The sequence below is a fragment of the Pteropus medius genome, unplaced genomic scaffold, assembly GCF_902729225.1.
Source record: "Pteropus medius unplaced genomic scaffold, Ma_sr-lr_union100, whole genome shotgun sequence".
Taxonomy (NCBI): Eukaryota; Metazoa; Chordata; class Mammalia; order Chiroptera; family Pteropodidae; genus Pteropus; species Pteropus medius.
Window position 1 is genome coordinate 15894613 of NW_024342471.1, and position 21103 is coordinate 15915715.

The following is a 21103-nucleotide window of genomic DNA, read 5'->3' on the forward strand; positions in this document are numbered from 1 at the left end:
GAAAACTACAGACTGTCAGGAATATAATATAAGGAAAAACTAAGCTAATTATGATTATTTCTAATTGTATTTTAGATCAGTGGATATCTTCATCTACGGAAATTTCCCTATGAAGATATTACCAGGGAGAAAACAACACTTCAGCCCTTTCTTCCCATGTTATCGCCACATTGTTCGTTTAAAAGATACCACAGATGCTTAGATTTCTGTCATCATGGCTGAATGAACCTGAACAAACCTCATTTAACTAGCAGAATCCTGGAGGAAGACCTTAACTGCACTTACTTTCTAAACACAAACTTCTTCAGTCATTCTGCATTTTAAGGAAATTGTGTGGATCTGTGGAACAGTGGAGCCAAAGCTCCAGACCAGGATGACTGGACAGCACTTGGAAAGTGTTTAGAATTAGGGCCTAGTATCTTTTCTCTTCTATTCTACTTAAAGTTTTACACATTGAAGACTCATTTAAATTTTTATTGTAGAATGATAACAAAAATCTCTTGCCCATGGTTTCATAACTAGAGAGTGGTAATGTTAAGACTAGCACCTGGAAAATTTGCCCTCAGATACTGTATTATTTCTATTTTTCTACATTGATTCTCGCCTTGCATGGCCTGTGGGAAACACCTACTTCCCTAACATCTTTGCTCTCTGCCAGTTAACATTCATTGAGTCACTTAGTTTTTATTGTAGGGAATTAGGTCTTAAGGGACTTACCTGTAAGTGAACACAATTACTGAAACCTAAATCCTTCCTCGATTACTGTAAGCACAGTACGTAGAATCATGAATCATGCTCATATGAGCTCTTGCTGTCGGGATAGTATAAGGAGGCATGGAGAGTGTTCTGGTCAAGATTGTTGAGTGAGTACATGTAGAGACCTCTCCTTTCCATTTCAAATACATAAGACTAATGAGTGAAAATTAATTTTTTAAATGTAAGGCTACATAGCCAGCTGTGGACCAGAGATAGAAAAGTTATGTATTATAGTAAGATGAGAGTAAAATATGCCTGTCCTTGTCAGGAGATTGCAGGCGGGCTTCCTACGTGAAGTCATGGGCTAGAACAAGGTTCTCCATCTATGAACTAAGCTGAAATAAATTTGCCTGATCATCACAAGGAAGTATCATGTAACTGGGGCCTGGGAAAAAAGGAGAAGTGCTGGTCTGACAGTAGGAACTGGGCCTGGACTGCATTCAGGTATTTTATCTTGAGGGGCAAAACCCCTAAACTCCTCATATGAGATCTGGTTTAAATTGTACAGCCTGAAAGACTGGGCTGAGGGAACCATGAAACCATTGTGATGCCATGGAATGCTCTTGATAGTGAGCATTATGTAAAGGAAAATCATTCAAGATAAAAGGAAACCTATACAAGGAAATCTGTCATAAGATAATCAGCAGACCTAACAAATGGGAAAATTCACACCCAAGGAAGTAGAAATAATGGAGCAGTCTGAAAAGGAATTTAACATTTGTGTTTATCATTTTCAAAAAGATAAAAGGAGGGAATAACATCCTTAAAAGAAGAACATCAGATTATTAGTATTAACACTTAGCCCCATGAAAAATAAAAAGTTGGGAATCTTAACAATGAAAACTACAATTATTGAAGTTCTAAAAGCTGGATAAATAGGTAAACAGTAAAGTAGACAAGCCGAGAAGAGAATTTGTGAATTGAAAGATAGAAATGAGACCAATCACAAAATAAAGGACAGAGAAATTGGTATTGGAAACCAGGAAAACAACATGGATTGGGGAGGTTCAATAAAGGTCCAATAGGAATTCTAGAAGGAGATATTAGAAAAGATAGAGATAAAGAGATAATAATGCTAAGGATTTTCCAGACTTGAAGACATGTGCCTTCAGATCGAAGATGTTTATGAAGTGCCAAATAAATCAACTCCTTGTTAAATTATAGTAAAGTAGAATGTTAAGGATAAAATGGAAATTTTACAAGCTGCAAAAAGAGATTACCTATGAAAAATGATAATCTGATGATAGCTTACATTTGAGCAACAATAGAAGCTGGAAAACTGCAGAAAAACATGCTGGGGAACGTTGTTGTCAAAGAAGAATTCTATGTCCAGCAAAATTCATTCAAGAATGAAGGTGAAATAAAGACATTTTCACACATACGGGAGTATGTGTGAAGGTGAAATAAAGACATTTTCACACATATGGGAGTATATCAGGAATAACTGGATGAAAGTCACATAATACCCAACTAATGGTGACTAACCAATATGGGCATTTAATGACTAATAATAAATATGGGGCGAGAAACTCCATATGGTTAAATGGCTTGATAATGGTTTAGCATTTATGTTATTCTCATAGTCTCAAGATGGCTGCATTAGTTTCAAGCATCATGCCTCACATGATAGTAACCGAAAGAGGAAAGGAAATGGCAGGTAAAAATGTTTCCTGTGTGCTGTTATCTGGGAAGAAAGTCTTTCCTAAAAACCCTGCAGCAGAATTCCCCCCAAATTTCATTGGCCAGTGCTACGTCATACGCTTACGGTGAGTTCAGTCACTGGCGAAAGGAAATAGGAACACTGTGGCTGGCTTAGACCTCCATCCATGCTTTTTCCCCTAGGACCCAGTGCTCGCCACCCTAACAAATCAGAGGGTTATCTTAGGAAGGAAGAAGGGGAAGTGGTTGGGTCTTCACACATGGTCAGTGGTTGCCCTTCTCTGGCGAGAAAAAAGGTTTCTGTAATATATAAGGATCATTACACTATTTTACCAATGTAAGAGATTCTGATGGAATGGAAATTTTTATGTGCTCTGAATAGACTTCAAAAAAATTTTATGTTAATTTTCACATTGCAATGATTCTTGAGCATTATTTGGTAGCAAGAGTACCCAGCTACTTTGATATATTAAGTGGCACTGTTATTTTAAATCTTTCCTCACCAAAACAGTATGAAGAAACAGGTGTGTTTGAGAAACATGAAAGATAGTTCACTCATTTTATTTAACTGACAGCCATCCAGGTTTCAATTAAGATAGTCTGTAAAAGATGATGATATCTCCTTTACCATCACAATTGTCTTGCAAAGCAGTTTGTATTGTCGTTTTACAGATGAGAAAATAGAGGCACAGCAGGGTCTCAGCGATAGCTAATCTGTAGTGGTGGCAGAATCTAAATACCAAATTCTAGGTCTTTAGATTCTAAATCTAATGTCCCAAATTGATTGGCTACATGTACCTTTTATTTATTTTGATAATAAACTTAAGGGAAGATGAAGTAAAAGGCAAAAGGAATTCATTCATATGTGCTCTGTTCATTTGATACTAGCATTTGCAGGAGCTTAGATTTTTAATTTGTTTCCATGATATTTTAAGCATTATCGTAAGTAAGAGGAGCAAGGACTAAAATACCTTGTGGTACTAGAGTAAGCACAAAAAACAGACCTCTACTTTTGTGCCCCAGTATATATGTGGAGAGATGCATATATTCAGATGCACCTGGTTTAAAATCCTGGACTGCCCACTTATCTTTTGTGACCCTTGGGCAAGTCATGTGACTTCTGAGTCTTTTCACATTTACTTGTGAAATAGGGATAATGGCTCCTTCATTGTTTTTAGGAAGAATGAACTGAGATGATGCACAGTTTCTGTCAGACATCAGGCATGCAATTTATGGTAGCTACTATAATCATTTTTATTTCATACTAACACATTCAGTAAAATTTAAATATGATGTTTTTAAGATGCCATTTTGTGGTAGTTCTCTTAATGACATCTTTTCCAAAGTACTTTAGCTATCTCAGTTTTGCAAGTATATATGGGATGTAAATTAGAACTGTGAGTTGCTTGTGTTTTACCACTTTGTATCTCTTGGCTTGCTTTGACTTTAATAAATGTTAAATGTTCTCCTTCCTCCAATGATAGGTCCTATGGCAGCGTATACAAAGCTATTCATAAAGAGACGGGTCAGATTGTGGCCATTAAGCAAGTTCCTGTGGAATCTGACCTGCAGGAGATAATCAAAGAGATCTCTATAATGCAGCAATGTGACAGGTAAAGGCGTGTGATGTTACTTTGGAGAGAACATGGTTTTGAATCGACTGTGATTGTTTAGAGTTGCATTGACTTAGATATTTTGCAGAAGGGAGAGTTTAGTGGAATCACCATGCACGTTCTTTTCAGAAAAAAATATGATCAAAAAGTTTGTGTGTTTTAGTAGCTAAACTTATTTCCTCTTCTAAAAGAGTAGCTAAACTTTTATGGTTTGTATTTCTGTATAGTTTTGTTTGTTTTTTTGTTTTGTTTTATTTTTTATTTTTTTTTAGTAAGCCCTTTTCAAAACTAGGAAGAAGAGGCAAAGAGGCAGAGGAAGGTGGTGCTGCCTTTTTTTTTTTTTGATAATGATCTCTTACTTCCTATTGAGAAAACAGTTCTACAGAGACACTTAAGAACAGATAATTCGAGTGCTTTCGCCTTTAGAACCCTTAGAATATCAGATAGATCTGTAAAAAGAGAATACTTATTTATGTATTATTGTTCATTCCTTCACATTTTTAAAAAATTATTCAAGCCAAGAGTAGTTAAGTATCTTATTTTTGAGGAACTAAGATTTGTCAAATGCTGTAGCAGGAAGTCAAGCCAAGAGGCAACCACAAAAAAGCATGTGGTTTGCTCTGAAATTCTGTGACAACATGGATGGTCACCGTGATGGAGCAGGCTTTCCCAGTAACGTTTAGATTTCAGACAAACACAAACTTAGGGACAATGCCAGTTCTAGGGAGTTGAAAGAATGAGAAAGTATAGCACTTGAGGCTGCATTCATTCTTCTGAGACTCTTTTGATCAGCAGATCAACTCAGTACCTCTTGTTTGTAAAGCTTCAACATTAGGGCTGGTGGGGCTGCCTACTAGGAACTTTGCCCAGGAACCCTTAAGTGATTTCTCCCTGCCTCTCTTTCTTTTATTCTCTATATGTTAGTGGTTACTCTCTCTGAGATAAAACCCCCATATTTCTTGATTGACCAGGGTAAGGTAGCAGTGTTCCTTTTCTTCCATAAGATACTTTATGGAAACTTTCCAGTTGGCAAATCAGGACTTTGCCACTTTTGAGAGACTATGCAAGAGCTGTGTTCCAAACAGGGTGTACAAGTGTTTGTAATTTAAGAAGAGATATTTTGAAGAGCCTGCCCTGTGCTAAGTACTCTAAGGAATACAAAGAAAAACTGGGCCGAGTTCTGGTCCTCTGGGAGTTTGTAGACTGATTGGACAGGCCAAGAAAATCTAGCCGACAATACGAGGTATATAGAACATATTCTAACAGGAAGTACCTGGTAGTGATTGCCTTGCAGAGGCCGTAAATACTACAGACATTTCGGGAAGGGAGAGAAAGTGTGGTGATATGTACCTTAAGAGACTATTCGTCAGTTTCTTTATTAATATTCATTTTGTGCAGTTTTTTTTTCCTGCTGTCCTTGTCATTGGCATGTTTCCTAGAGATAAAGGAACTTTCAGTTCTGAGAGTTAATGAAGCCAAGTTGGTTTTAGCATCTTCATTTATGCAACATTATTTAGCCCTGATAACAATCTAGCCTGTTAATGCTGGTAGCTCTCAGATGGCAGATTATTTTATTTCAATGAGATGTTTGACTTTTCTTTGACATTCATTGTTTTATATCTCTCTTCAGGCTTGAGACCCCCAATTTTTTCTTTATAATAGATTGTTTTGGGTTTTTTTTCTTATTTCAACGTACATGTGGCTTCTTGGAAAAATGAAAATAAAAAGAAGAAAGTAAAATCACTTTTCCCTTTGGAGAAATAATCATTGTTAAATACTACTTGATATACCTATCTTTCCATATATCTTTTTGGAGTTTCACTATGCTTATTATGTGATCTGCACTGTGTATGTGTGTGAGAACAGGATAACTTCTCATGTTATCAAGTATTTTGTAATGTTTTCCATGGATTCATGTTTTTTTCATTACATGGATATATCATTATTTTTTAACTAAAATCCTTAGTGTTAGACATTTAGATGGTATCTAAATTTTCACTTTTGTAGACAGTACTGTGATGGTAACTCTTTCTTTTTGCATATCAAATTCTTAGGATGAATTGTGGACTTAGAAATGCTGGATTAAAGAACCCACACTTTTTTTTTTTCCCACTTTAGTTATTTACTGCCCTCCAGAAAATCGATGCTAGTTTACATTCTTATCAGGGGGATGTCCATTTTAACCATAAATATGAATAATTGATCTTTTTAGCAGAGGAATTAATTTTCATGTATTTAACAAAGTGAATTAATAGAGATGTTTGAAGTCTCTTCCACTTATTTGTGTTGTTTCTCTCTCCAGCCCTCATGTAGTCAAATATTATGGCAGTTATTTTAAGAACACAGACTTGTGGATCGTAATGGAGTACTGCGGGGCTGGTTCAGTGTCTGATATCATTCGATTACGAAATAAAACGGTAAGTTTACCTTCTAGAATAATACCACTGAGCTGGTCTCTTACACCATTTTCTTTTCTCTGCCTGTTTTTCATGTGCACTCTTCCACTGTCATATCTAGAGAGATGACTGTCAAATTTCCCCTTTTTCATAGTTCTTTTCCCTCCTCTGCTTTTCGATGTCTCTTAAATGTGGCAGTTTTGACACCACCCCAATACAGTGATATTTACATGCTTTGCTTATTTGTTATTGGGGGAAAAAATGACTATTCAATCTTGATTTGGATTTGGTTTCTTCTCCTACACATAATGTTCACAGATTAACTTCCTCTACACCCTATTAGTCAGAGAATACTTTCTGTGAAAGATTATTAGCTGTTACTGTGATTACATGACAGTCACCAGCCACATATAGTCATTGAGTACTTGAAATGTGGGTTGTCTGAATTGAGTATGCTGTAAGTATAAAATACACTCCAAATTTTGAAGAATTAGTACAAAAAAAGATGTAAAAAATCTTAAATTTTTTATATTGAATCCATATTGGAATGGTAATATTTCAGACAAATATGGTTAAGTAAAATATATTATCAAAATTAATTTTGCTTGTTTATTTTTCTTTTTTAAATATAGCTACTAGAAAATTAAAAGTCGAATTTGTGGCTTATATATATTTCTTTTGGGCAGTCAGGTGATTAGAATATGGAGTCTGCGAGCCAGTGTTGAGCTTTGTTCTCTTTGGCCGCAGAAGTTACCCCAAACTCTAGCTTGCTTCCCTGCCAATAGTGTTTGCTTGGACTTTAGTGAGGGTCTATCATTTATTAGCTCCATGACCTTTGGCACAAATTACTTAATTTGTCTGTGCTTCGGCTTCATTACCTAAAAAATGGTGATGATAATAATAGTACCTACCTCATTTGATTGTTATAGGATTAAATGAGATTACAAAAGTAGTGCCTGGTATAGATTAAATGCTTAGTAATTGTTAGCTGTTTTTAATATTATTAGCATAGTGCTTGGCTCTTAATAGATGCTTATTAAATATTTGTCGATTGATTGATAGTGTTGTAGTCGTTAAACCATGTGTATTCTTACATGCCTTATATTATGGATTTTCATGACACTCTTAAAGACAAGTGATATCCCTATTTAATAGATTGAGAAACTGACCCTAAGAGAAGTTCAATAACTTGCTTGAGTCACACAGCTAGAAAGCAGAGCCAAGAGTAAAGGCTGGGTCTTTATATTCCCAAATCCCATATTTTTTGCACCACAGTATGCTTCCTTCTAAATGTAAGTTGTTTGTCATAAGGAGAACTAAGTGAGAATTTGCTGGTTGATTGAGTTTGTTTAGGACTGGGACTGAGCAGATAGATGGTCTTTGTCAGTTTCCAACATGCTTTTATTTCTTCATCATCATTCAACAAATGTTTTTTTAAGACCCTGCTATTTGTCAGGTGCCTTTCTTGGTACTAGGGATACAGTAATAAATAGATCTAAGATATCTTTAAGTGTATGGCAGACATTACCTAAATAGGTATACAAATATTGTGTGATAGATCAGATGGTGACAATGCTGCGTTATCAATAAGGTAGAATAAAGGGGTAGAGAATGATCTAGGAATGGAGGGAGCTAGGGAAGGCCCCTCTGATTTTCTGATGCGGTAAGATTTGGGCAGAGACAGTGAAGTAAGGAAGTTATATAGATATCTAGATGAAGAGCATTGTAGGCAGGTGAAAAGGCCCAGAAGTGGGAGTGTACTTGGCGTGTTCAGGGGACATCAAGGAAGCCTATGTGGCTGAAACAGGATGAGCAAGATAGAAAACGATAGAAGGTGAAGGTAGCTGGAAACTAGGTCATGTAAGATCTTGGTGAGGACTGGCTTTAATTTTGAGTGACTTAGGAAGCCGTTGGGGTTTTGAGAGATCTGGCTTACATTTTAGAAGGTTCCTTATGGCTTCTGTGTGGAAAATACGTTGTAGAGGGTCAAGGGCTGAAGCAATGAGACCAGTTAGGAAATTATTCAGATAGTTCAAGCAGGACATGATGGTGGCTTGGACCACGTGATTACAGAAGATTTTGAAGATGGAAAAAAACCAAGGATGATCTCAAGGTTTTCAGCCAGAGCAACTGGAAGAATGAAATTGCCTTTCACTGAGAGAGAGAAGACTCCAGAGAGTAGAGTAAGTTAGGCCAGTAATAAGGAGATGGGTAATGTGGTAGTAGAAATAAAGAATTTGAGTTTGACATGTTATTCATTGGAGATGTTGTATAGGAATCTGAAGTTTGGGGAGAGATCTGGGCTGGAAATACAACTTTGGGAGTGGTCAGTATAGTGATGGTATTAGAAGCTGTCAAGTGCTGTTTACAGATTGAATAAGATCTTATATTCTAGGAAAGGAATTTGGATGTAATATTTTTTCTTTTTTGAATGTGCTGATGTAAACTAGTAGAATTTTAACCTCTCTTTTTTTCAGTTAACAGAAGATGAAATAGCTACAATATTACAATCAACGCTTAAGGGACTGGAATACCTTCATTTTATGAGGAAAATACACCGAGATATCAAGGCAGGAAATATTTTGCTAAATACGGAAGGACATGCAAAACTTGCAGATTTTGGGGTAGCAGGTCAACTTACAGTAAGTAAAAATGCTACTTGTACCGATAACTTTCAGCTTTGTTCTGAGAGGGAATTCCTTTTATTTACTTATTTTTAAACTATAATATTTGATTTAATTGTATTAATAAAAAAAAGTATAGGATGCACCACTAGGTTACCAAAGAGCTAGTAGGTTATTTTAGATCCTTTTCTGGGGTTCAGTTCTCATAGTTTAAGTTTGTTTAACTTTGATAATAATAAAACCTAAAACGAGATATGATAGACTAGAAGTTTAAATTCTATTGGGCTGCATCACCATATTTATGGAAGGAAGAAAAATGAAATCCAAACTGCTTTCCCGAATGAGCTGTAACAGCTTCTCATTCAGCCTCCAGGTAGCAGTCGGCAGTTACTTTTCTGAAAACACCGTCCTCATTTGCTTCCAGGATACAGCCTCTTGATTCTCGTTCTGCTTCACTGGTGCATAGCAATGAAAAAAAAAAAACATTTTAAAACAGGAAGTCTAGAATTATCTGATTTTGTAAAATACATAAGTATATGTGAAATATATATAGAAACATCAAAACAGTTCTAGATAGGTATATACGAAAATTTGCAATAAAATTATACATCAAACAGTTTTGTCAGGTGGTAGACTATATATATTGTTTAGAGCTGATATTATGTACATTTTTTTTTTTATATTAAATCTACCTGGAAGATGTTAGTCTGTATCTGGACCTAATATTTTCCATTGATCTAGTTGGGTTAGTATCTACTCAATACTATTAATTTTCAAAAAATTTTTAGTTATCCAAATATCTATTTTTAGTTATAATCCTTGAAAACAGCTTTGACTACCACCATTTGAAAACTACTCCAGCAAATTTCAAGTTTCAGAGCAAAGGAAATGACTAAGCAGTAAGTTAGTTCCTGTGTTAATATTTTCTATAAGACTAAGTGAGATCAATTTAAAAATATTACCTGCCATTTGCCTCTAATTGGCATAACCTAACTTAAGCCACAGGCATTTCAGAAGGAACAGTTTTTGTTATTGTTGGTTTTTGTTTCATTATTTTCCTTTTACAACAACAAGGCTATATTATATATAATTTTGCAACCTATTTTTTTTTTGCTTCACAATATATCTTATATATTTTTCCCAAGCCAGAAAAATGTATCTACCTCTCTCTTTTGTTTTTAGTGTGGTGTTTTATTGTATGGATATTTATTTTATTTAACATACTCCCTTTAGATGGTCATTTGGGTTGTTTCCTACTTTTATTTCACCCCTTTATTACAAATATTTCTGCAGCACTTATGTATATATCTTAGGGTGCCTATGCATAAGATACATTTCTAGAAATAGATTTGTATCAGAGGATATGGACATTTGAGTTTAATAAATATTGCCAAATGGCTTACTAAAAAGTTGTACTGATTTATACTCTAGTAACAGTGTACTTCAGTGCATGATTTTCTATGTTGTTATCAACAGTAATTATTAATCTTCTTCATTTTTGTCAATCTTATTTTAGTGTTGTATTGGTTGTTATTTTTTGTGTTTTAACAGCTGATTGAGAACCTTTTGTCTCTAGATTATTCGAATTTCTTTTGCGACTTGCTTGATCATGCCTTGAATGTGGTTTTTATACGAGTTTCGAGTGTGAGTCATTACTTATTGTTGGAAAAGTCTCTCTTTCTCAGTAGTTTTAATTCTCAGTGTCTATCTCTCCCCACTTTCTATTTAGGATACTATGGCCAAGCGAAATACAGTGATAGGAACACCGTTTTGGATGGCTCCAGAAGTGATTCAGGAAATTGGGTACAACTGTGTGGCAGACATCTGGTCATTGGGAATAACTGCCATAGAAATGGCTGAAGGAAAGCCCCCATATGCTGATATCCATCCAATGAGGGTAAGGAAATGGACAGAACACCACTGTAGTGGTTAGTTACTGGTTATCGTTAGAAAGTTAGTTAAACGACTTACTTGGTTAGGTACTAAATGATAAATGTATTAATCGCATATTATTGATGTGTCAGTCTGGACTTCAGATGATAACACTTCCACTAGTTGTAATCACTAATTAATTCATGTGTGGTTTTCCCATCTCCATTCCAGAGGCTATGTCTTGATATCCCTCTGGCAGGACATGGGCCACAGAAATGCTTGGTTTAACTTGTGCAATATGTATAGTTTTTAGTTTAGGTGCTCACATTTTAACACAACATTAACTGGAACTGAGGAGCATTCTCCTTTATACAAGTTAATGGGCTTTCCACTTTATCAGTCTCCACGATTCCTTGTTCACCAAGTATCAGCTGTCAACTTATTATAGTGTTTTCTCTAATGTTTTTCTTAATAGTAGTATTAAGAGGAAGGCACACTATTTTTTGAACTCATCTCACTAATACCCAGCCTGGTGCATTTGTCTTTCCTGCCTGGCCCTTATAGGTATTTACATTTGTAAGTTTTCGTTCATAGAGCCCCAGACTCTTTTCATCTGGTGGCTCTATACTCTCCAACCTCCATCTGCTTCTAGAATGTTAAGGGCCCATAGATTCACTCTCTACTGAAACGCCCTCAGCGTTAAACACACTAAGGGGTTTCCAGGCTTTGCCCACCCCCAAGACCCCTCATCACAGTTCTGTTATAAGGCCTCAACCCTGCCTCCCTCTGGGAATTTGTAGTCTTCTCCATACCTCCCAACTCCAGCTTTTTCTCTTCTCTGATTAATTAGTTCTACTATTGAAAGACTTAACAGTTATTTTTTTTAAGTGTTCATGTGTTCAAAGATAAGCTCTCCTCTTTTGGAGGGGCAGAAGTGGGGAAGGGTGGAAGGATTTACTGGTTGTATTTAAAGAATGTAATTTTGATTTAAAGAGTGTCATTTGAGCTGCTTATTGCAAAGAGCTTTTTTTTAAACTGTGGCTCTTATTGGAAACGTAATAAACAAACAAACAAACAAACAAACAAATAAATAAATAAAACTTAATTAATAAATAAGAGTTTTATTTTTTTTTAACTGCAATGTAGTGAGCCAGTTTTTTTTTCAAGTATGTTGAATTGGCTTGGGTTGGAGGTTAATGAATCCCTTGGGATTTGGGGGACATCTGGGTTTATGATCTTACAGTCATATCTAGTGGTGGTGGCAACCTTTAGGAGGGGAGGGAATTTGACAGCTGAGGGGCTGAGGTTATCTTCAGGATATTGATGCTCTTAGGTTTTGCCTGTTCATTTTGAAAGGCAATATACTGTGGTCAGAAAAAAAAGCTTGATGATATTATGAGGTTCAGGGGACAAGGATATATGTGAAAGAGGGAGAAGGAGGGGGAAGAAGAGGGAGGAGGAGGGAGAAAGTTATTATATGAGGTTCTCTAATTGTCATATTTATTTCTTTGAATACTTAGACTTTTGTTGGATTTTGGATGGGCTTATCGGTAGATAAGAGAAAAATCACTTTATCAAACTTCGACCGTATTTCTAGTCATATTTTTATTGGAGCATCACTTTTATTTTACCAAATCTTTTTTTTTTTTAACTAGGCAATCTTCATGATTCCTACCAACCCTCCTCCCACATTTCGAAAGCCAGAACTGTGGTCAGATAACTTCATGGATTTTGTGAAGCAGTGTCTTGTAAAGAGCCCTGAGCAGAGAGCCACAGCCACTCAACTCCTACAGGTATGAATCACCCTGGGATGCTGCCTCTCTCTGTTTCATTTCCATGCCAACCAAAAGATGCTGTTAACCACCTACACAGAGATGGTAAAATGTATAAGACATTCTCTGCCTCTTGGGAGGTTTGAATCTTAACTGAATAGGAAAGACATAGAAAAGAATGTTAAATCACTGAACAAGACAATAATGCAAGAAAATGCAGGGCTCTATGAGATTAAAGAACAGAAATTTACATTTAGTGAGCACCTGCTGTGTGCTGGATGCTTTTCATGTGTTGTATCATTTAATCATCATGTAGACCCTGTGAGGGATGGGTATTATTTCATTTTTATAAGTGAGAAAATGGAGACTGGGAGAGGTTAACTCATTTTGAGATACTGCTGGTAAACAGCAGGGCCGAGATTAGAACCTAGGTCTTTTGATTTCAGAGCAGGAACGCCGTCAATCCTATTCAGTTCTGACAAAGAACTAAAATTAATGGTAGGTGCTGTTGTAGCTCAGGGTGGGAGGAAGCCACTTCAGACTGGAGATGCTAGGAATGCTTTCCTGGAGAAGGTGTGATCTCTGTGCCTGGGTCTTGCAGGATGGTGGGCTTTGGCAGGCAGTATGCTTAGTGGTTAGGAGCTGGGGTTTTGGAGTCAGACTGCTCAGATTTGAATCCTGGCTCCCATTTACAAGCTTGATGACCTTAGGCAAGTAACATAACCTCTCTGTTACTATAGTTTTCTTATTTATAAAATGGAGATAAAATACCTACCTCATCTGTTGTGAAGATTAAGTGATATGTATAACTTTGAACAATGCTTTACACGTATTAAATTATGGATTTGACAAATATTTGCTGTTATTGGGCTAGGCAAATGGTTTTCAACCATTTCAGACCCAGTGCCCCCTTTTTATAACACACATACACACACACACACACACACACACACCTTTTAACACTCTCATTACTCTTCTAGAATGAAACTCATAGATAATAAAATCTATGCCCATGATTTAAAAGGAATCAGTACAATATCTGTGATCTAATGGAAAAATAAAAAGACAATTTATAATAAAATAACATATCAGACAACATAGAAATACTCCAGCTTTACTCAACTTATAGACACAATGAAGTAGTTAGACACCTGTACCTAGCATCATGAATTTAGATTTAAGAGCAGTAAGAAGAACAGAAACCATTCCATTCATGAAATAGGAAAACGAATAGGTGAACAGTTGCATAAAACTAAATGTTATGTCATAACAGACCAGACTTACTTGCATATGATGAGGAGGGAAATGATCTTAAAGATTTTTCCAAGTGGAGAGAACAAGGAAATATGATATTCTTATAAACAGATCTTATTTCTAAGTGTAATGAGAAATTCTTTTCCTTCCTGGATGGGGAACTGATGAAGTTTTATGGAAGAGATTTCTCTTTTTTGCGATCTCACCACATATTGAGGCATCCTTTCAGTCTCTGTAGTACTTACAAAGACTTTGGAGCCCCTGTCTTTTGGTGGGTGCAGGAGAGAATGGGTTGCAAAGAGAAACACTAGGGACAATATCAGAATAAATTTGGAAAACAACAGGCACCCTCCCCCGCCGAAAGAATCTCCATATGTGACTTTTATAGCATAGGTTTCTTGAGTCACAAACATAAACAACAAAAATGTAAGATGGTATTAATATTAAAAACTTTAAGCCATTTTTATAAATGAAATTCAGCAATATCCCTATGTTCCCAATGCAACTTTGCTGATTAAATAGTATTTGGGCCTACATCTGTCACATATTTGTGATCAGTTTTAGTATTTCTGCAGTAACTCCACTTTTGCACTAAAATCCTTTTTACCTAATTATGTGGTTGGAAATTCTATAGAACGTTGAATAGAAAGAATAGAAAGAGTGAGTAAATCATTCAGTGATTCCTAAACAGTGTCTTTATTCCATGTAAGCCTGCACTCCAAAATCACCTCCCAAATTATTACACTTTTTGCTTCTCTTGAAAAAAATTTCAGTATTATTTATTAAAGTGTATGTGTAGACTGAGACATTTGGAAAATGTGCAGAATGTGCCACAGTTCACGTGCCTGGAGCGTTCTCCACCGGCAGGACTGTAGTGTCCCAGTGTCCCCTCCCATGCTGTTCCTGTTCTTCAAACACTGTAACAACCATAAGCTCCCAACCTTACAAAACTTCTCTAGGGAGTGATCCCACCCTGTTGAGAATCTGTAGATTTGGCAGAGAGAAATGGAGGAGACGTTCTCGCCAGGCTGAAAAAGATGGGCAGAGCTCGAAAGTGCATCTGTTCAGTTATAAAGTGAGTGTGGTTTAGCTGTTGTCCGAAGCGCAAAGAGAAAGATTAGATTCACTGATTTCAACCAATGTTATCAAGTTCCTCCTGCGTGCCAGGCACTATTTGGGCAGTCGTGCCATATAAACTATCCCCAGTGTTTGCTACTTTCTTGTTTAAGCACCCATTTGTCAAGAATGCCAAAGGAGTATCGATACTGCGGGACTTAATTAATGAAGCCATGGACGTGAAACTGAAACGCCAAGAAGCCCAGCAGCGGGAGGTGGACCAGGATGATGAAGAAAACTCAGTGAGTGGCCGGCCTGGCTTTGGGCTCAGGCGTTAATGCTGGTTATTTCAGGATTGCAATCCAGGCAGGACTAGTAGATGTTGGTCATCCTGGAGCTGGAGAATCTTCTTGTGTGACCAAGACCTGTCCTGGACCAAGGCTTGCAGGAGGCTTGGTGCAGTTGTGCTTGCTCTTCTCACAGTGCGTCCTAAGACACTTTGAAATTTTATTTTGCCCCTGTATCTTTTATTCAATTTAAGTTTTTATTCAGGAAAGAGAATCTTCAGATCTGAGACTTGGTTTTTCCAATGGCCTTTTTGGAGAATCTAGAATTCATACTAAATACATAGATTTTACACTTACAGATGTCCTCACAACCCTGAGATTCCAAGGATGTCTTTTCAATTCCTTAGATCCATGTTGCAAAATCTATTAAGAAAGAGAAAGGGGGAGAGGGTGAGGGTCCTTTAAGGTTAGATATGCTACTCTCACATGGATAATTTTATAATCTTCTTTGGTTAAATAAGAGTCTCAGTTCTACAAGGTGGGTCTAGGGCCTCAGTAAGTGTCAGATCCAGAAATATTTGCATCAAGATGAGTAATAGTTATTCAGAAAACTCAAAATCTTTTAATCAAATTAGCCCCTATTTGAGATTTTGTCCTTTTACAGGAGGAGGATGAAATGGATTCTGGCACGATGGTTCGAGCAGCAGGTGATGAGATGGGCACTGTCCGAGTAGCCAGCACCATGAGTGATGGAGCCAATACTATGATTGAGCACGATGACACATTGCCATCACAGCTGGGCACCATGGTGATCAATGCAGAGGATGAGGAAGAGGAAGGGACTATGAAAAGTAAGGCTCTGATTAAATATAGTAACTTCTTAGACAGACCATACACATTCCAGAGAAAACAGGTTCACCTGGTCCACACCGGCTCGGTCTCGAGGTGCTCTTCTGTTGCCACAGCCAGAGAGGCAGGCGCTGGAGGGTTGTGGTGAGAGCAGGGCTCAGGGAACGGGAAGGCTCACATGTGGCATCAGAGGCAAGAAAGCAGCAGCGATGAGCATGGACTCACTTTCAAACCTGAATGGCCAATCCCTGAGCGAACGTTGTCATTTTTTCCTTCTTTTCCTTGATCGGTGGAAGGCAAGCACATACATTGTTTTGCTGCATAATTCAAAGTGTACTGAAATTCTCAGCTATTGACTGTACATATCTTGAGTCTATTTTTATGCTACTCTGTGTGTCTAACCCAGGTTTACCAATACTCAGTCAATCTATTAGGGATGAGTGAACAAACTTAAAGTCCTAGCAAATCCCTTCTAGTTTAAACCCATCTCTGCTGCTTTTCTTATCTTGCTGATCCATTTTTGTCTGTGACTGAGTGAGGCCTGACACCTGTGGTGAGCTCCTGTCTGTCACAGAGCGCCATTCTCTCCTCCCCTTTCCCTTCCTCTTACTTTGCATCACAGACCAGCTCACAGAGGAGAGGAGATAGTACAAAATGGTAATCATTGAGTTGTGTAAGTACAGTTTAGCCTAAATTTTGTGTAAGTTTAAAGCATCAAGTCTCTGATTGTTTCATCATCTTTTTTTTTCCTTCCTTTTTTAAAATTTAAAGTTCTTCCTTTAAACCAGGGATTGGCAAACTGTGGTCCACAGCCCAAATCTGGCTCACCACCTGGTTTGGGCAGTAAAGTTTTGTTGGAACACAGCCATCTCCATTCATTTACATATTGTCTAAGACTGCTTTTGTTCTGCAGAGGCAGAGCTGAGAAGTTGTGACTGAAACCATGTGGCTCCCAAAGCCAGGAATTTCTGCCATCTGGTCCTTTATAGGCAGAAAGAGTTCTCCAATCCCTGCGCCAGACCCTCTGCTTTGTGATTGATTAATTTAATAAATTTTTCTTCAGCACTTATTGTATCCCGGGTACCTTGTAGATGCTGAGAATTCAGCAGGGAATGAAGACACAGTCCTCGCTCTGAAGAAACTCATTGTCTAGTGTGAGGGGCAGACCATTAATTACACTTTTGTGCGTGAAATAAGTTCCAAAGTAGAGGTAATCTAGAGTATTGTCAAAGCAGAGTGGGAGAGTCTTTAATTTAGACTGGAGATTACTGAAAAATTCCTGGAGGAAAACGGCAGGAAGGTTGGCAGTGAGTGGGTGGGTGGAGATGTTCCAGCAGAGGGAGCAGTGCTCACAAATTTCTAGAGGCAGGAGGAAGGCGATGAGTCCAGGGGAACTGCAGCTGGTTTACAGTGGCTGGAATAGGCTGTTCTAGGACTATGCTATGGTTCTTAGCCCCCTCTAATTTTCACCTTTCAGGTCTGTGTATTCATAATCAAGCCATGTTTTTGAAGGAGGAAGGTTTTCTTTTTCTCTTTCTTTTTCTTTTTCTTTTTTTTTGTTTTGGGACCAAGGCTCATTATCTGTGTTTAGTTTTTCTTTCTTTTTCTTTTGTTTAAGTAGCCGGTATGATTTGTTAGGAAGGTTTGTTTTGCAGTAATGAGCTGCTGATCTCTAGTTCTTTTCATTGACTCTGAGTGCCATATATTCTACTTGTTTTAAAGGCTTTAATAATGCAGATGATTATAATCACTGTGTAATATATCTAGGCTGATCCACTAACATGTGTTGTGCATGCACGTGTTATGGAAAATCTGCCTTTTTTTAAAGAATTAATTTTGTTCCAAATGTAATTTTCGTATTTCAAGTGCTAATTAATTCAGTGGATTGTTTGTTCAGTTTCTGAGCTTGGATGGTTTTAGCATGTCTAATGAGAAACATGCATCATTTATTATAGTCATGATGAAAAAAAAATTTTAAAGCCTCAATAATCACAGCTAAATGACATGAAATATACTCAGTTCATGGACGGTCTGCTACAGGTCTTATAATTCAGTTTTTAGGTCACAGGTTTGACAGCTTTACCCCTCATTTTGAGATCTTTACTCCTTGTTATTTTAGGAATTTAAACTTTTCATTATGGAAAATCAAAACATATACACAATTGCATAGAATAATATCATAACCTCAATGGACCTATTACCTGGTTTCAAAATCTATTAATTTACTGTCCATCATATTTCACGCCCCCAAAAGAAAATAGCTGAATTAACTTAAAGCAAATCTAAGACATCATATCATTTCTTCAGAATTGATTTTTAAACATTTAAAGGAGACTATTTAACTAAGCCTGGCTCAGATACTATCTGTTGTGTTGGATAATTCACTTTCCTTGTATGGGCCTCAGTGCCCTAATCAGTAAAATTAAAAAATTATTAAGCTTATATATTTTTCTTGTTCTTTACAGCTCTGATAGTCCACACATTTATAAAAATCATATAACTAAATCATATAACAGAAGTTAAATTTGTGAAAATAAGTAGATTTTCATCTAGTGCCTTCTTTGAACTGTGAAATGTTTAATCCTTGAAAATTAAAATTATAACTGTTAACCTTTATAAACTTAATAAGACATATATACCACTGTAATCATTTGCATTAGTTTTGTAGAGTGCAATTTTAGTTTCTAACTTTAAAGAAACTTTCACATGAAAATAGGAAGGCTTTTGCATTCATAATGTATGTTTAGGGTGTCTAGGTTAGAAACTTTTCTGAACTATTTGATATATTTTTTGACAACTGACTATATATATAGATTTTTTAGAAATTTATTTTTTAGAAAAGTTAGACATTTGTCTCTATCATTTACTGTGTTAAAAATTATTATACCAACAGTATTATAGCAATATTAATGCAATATTAAAAAGAAAGAAATTCACCCCCTCATTCCAACAAAGAACTACTGTTCTTAATCATATGCCCATAAAGTTTATATACAGTAACAATTTGTTGAGATACTCTGTTTTCCGATTATTTTTCACTTATAAGCATATGCATTTTTCATGTTGCTGCCTAGTCTTTTGTTATACTTATGGCACTTAACAGTGTTTTTTAATCATTTACCTATTGCCAGGCATTTTGGTTGTTTCTCATTTTTCACTATTATAAATAACTCTGCCAGAAACTATCTTACGTATAAAATGTTTTCTTTTTAGTATTCCCTAGGAAAAATTTCCAGAACTTTGAATAATTTAATGTGTATGTATTGCCATATTGTCTTTCAAAAAGTTTGTACTACCAGTTTGCATCCCACTGTCTATTCTTATCTTACAAATTTTGTTTATCTCTCTGAACATTATAAATGTTTTTATTTTAAGGTATCTTTTAGATTAATTTATTATCTTGAGTTCCTGGGTCTAATTTCTGCTGTTATGTGTCAGCTATTTCTCATGCTGTTAGATTTCTTCTTTTGTTTTGTAATTTTTGTTTGTGAGCTTATCTTTAATAGGAAGTATCTTCTTTTGAGGCCTCTTGTGTTCCTTGGTTTGTATAGGCATCCCTGTTGGGGCCTTAAGGGGTAGTTCTCTCCAGAGCAATCTTTAGATTATTTTGCATTTCCCCAGTATACTTGTGGTCTAGCTAAGGGAATTATATTTCTAGCAGTTGACTCTTTCCATCCCTTACAAGGGCAGAAGCCATTCCCAAACCATGTTCTTGAGCTTGTGGGTAGAGTCCTGGCTCCCATCTTCATGCTGGGAATTGAGTTCTAGCTCCCCTTTTATAGGTGTGTCTTGGCTCCTGTCTTTATCTGTCTTTCAGACTAGTTTCTATGGTTTGGTTTTTCTCAATGGGTCAGTGCTGTGGCTTTCTTTCTTTTGCCATCTGTAGACTTTCCTTTCCTGGTTTTGAATACTACAGTGTTGTTTGTCTGTCTTGTCTTGTCTTGTCTGTCTGTCTTTCTTTTCTTTCTTTCTTTCTTTCTTTCTTTCTTTCTTTCTTTCTTTCTTTCTTTCTTTCTTTCTTTCTTTCTTTCTTTCTTTCTTTCTTTCTTTCTTTCTTTCTTTCTTTTCCTTTCTTTCTTTCTTTCTCTCTCTCTCTCTCCTCTCTCTCTCTCTCTCTCTCTCTGTCCTCTGTCTCTGTCTCTGTCTGTCTCTCTCCCTCTCTCTCTCTCTCCTTCCTCCCCTCCCTCCTCCCCTCCCTCTCTCTCTCTTTCGTCTTGAATTTGTGTGCGTTTGGAGTAGGTGGGGGAGGCCTCTACTTCTGCAGTACATTCAGTCATCTTGAGCAGTCTACAGTGATATTTCTGTACTCTGTCTTTAAGGAAACAGGTTCAGAGAGCTATTTCCTCATGGTCACATGGCTAGGAAGTGGTAGAGCTGGGTGAGAATTCCAGATTCTATGCTCCCTTCACTCTACTGGACTCCTTTGTTTTGAAAACCTACCCTTACATTGATGTGCTATAGATCCATGGTATAAAACTTACCAAAATTCATGGTAAGACTGGCGCTGGCTTCTGATGAGATTCGAGAGATATCCTTTTTTGTTTGTTTTTTGAAACAATTATTATATATAAATTATTTATTTATTATCCTCAGGAGGATTGACATTATAACTGTTGATAATAATCATTAATGATTGGGCATTTAATATATATCAGGTACTGTGCTTAATCCTTTATAAGCATTTCATGTATTTTAATCATTGCAGCTCTGCTGTGTGATAAATATAGCCACCCACATTTTACAGCAGCAGAGACTGATTTGCTAAGAGGTTAAGTTACGTACTTATGATTACATAGTGAGTCATGGGAGAGCCAAGACTTGATGCCAAAGTTTAATTTTAAAGCTCATGCCCTTATTTACTGTATTATACTACTTTTCAGCAGAGCCTCTTTTAAGTTGTTGAGGGGCAGGACTAAGGCTCATGTTACAGGTCATATGTTCACAAGGCTCAGCCTGCAGTAATAT

At 36.7% G+C, this 21103-nt stretch overlaps 1 protein-coding gene across 2 annotated transcripts in view; it reads left to right on the forward strand.

Moving 5' to 3' along the window:
* STK4 (serine/threonine kinase 4) overlaps nucleotides 1-21103 on the forward strand; it is an 84389-nt gene that overhangs the window by 7076 nt on the left and 56210 nt on the right. The window contains exons 1-9 of one of the 2 annotated variants that reach the window (XM_039864423.1): nucleotides 837-2111; nucleotides 2155-2413; nucleotides 3900-4028; nucleotides 6331-6445; nucleotides 8902-9066; nucleotides 10778-10945; nucleotides 12576-12713; nucleotides 15176-15304; nucleotides 15954-16140. In XM_039864423.1, the coding sequence (XP_039720357.1) occupies nucleotides 4012-4028; nucleotides 6331-6445; nucleotides 8902-9066; nucleotides 10778-10945; nucleotides 12576-12713; nucleotides 15176-15304; nucleotides 15954-16140 (919 nt within the window). In that variant the 5' untranslated portion in view covers nucleotides 837-2111; nucleotides 2155-2413; nucleotides 3900-4011. Of the gene's footprint in view, nucleotides 1-836; nucleotides 2112-2154; nucleotides 2414-3899; nucleotides 4029-6330; nucleotides 6446-8901; nucleotides 9067-10777; nucleotides 10946-12575; nucleotides 12714-15175; nucleotides 15305-15953; nucleotides 16141-21103 lie in introns of those variants that run through there. The other variant, XM_039864422.1, reaches the window with a different exon arrangement.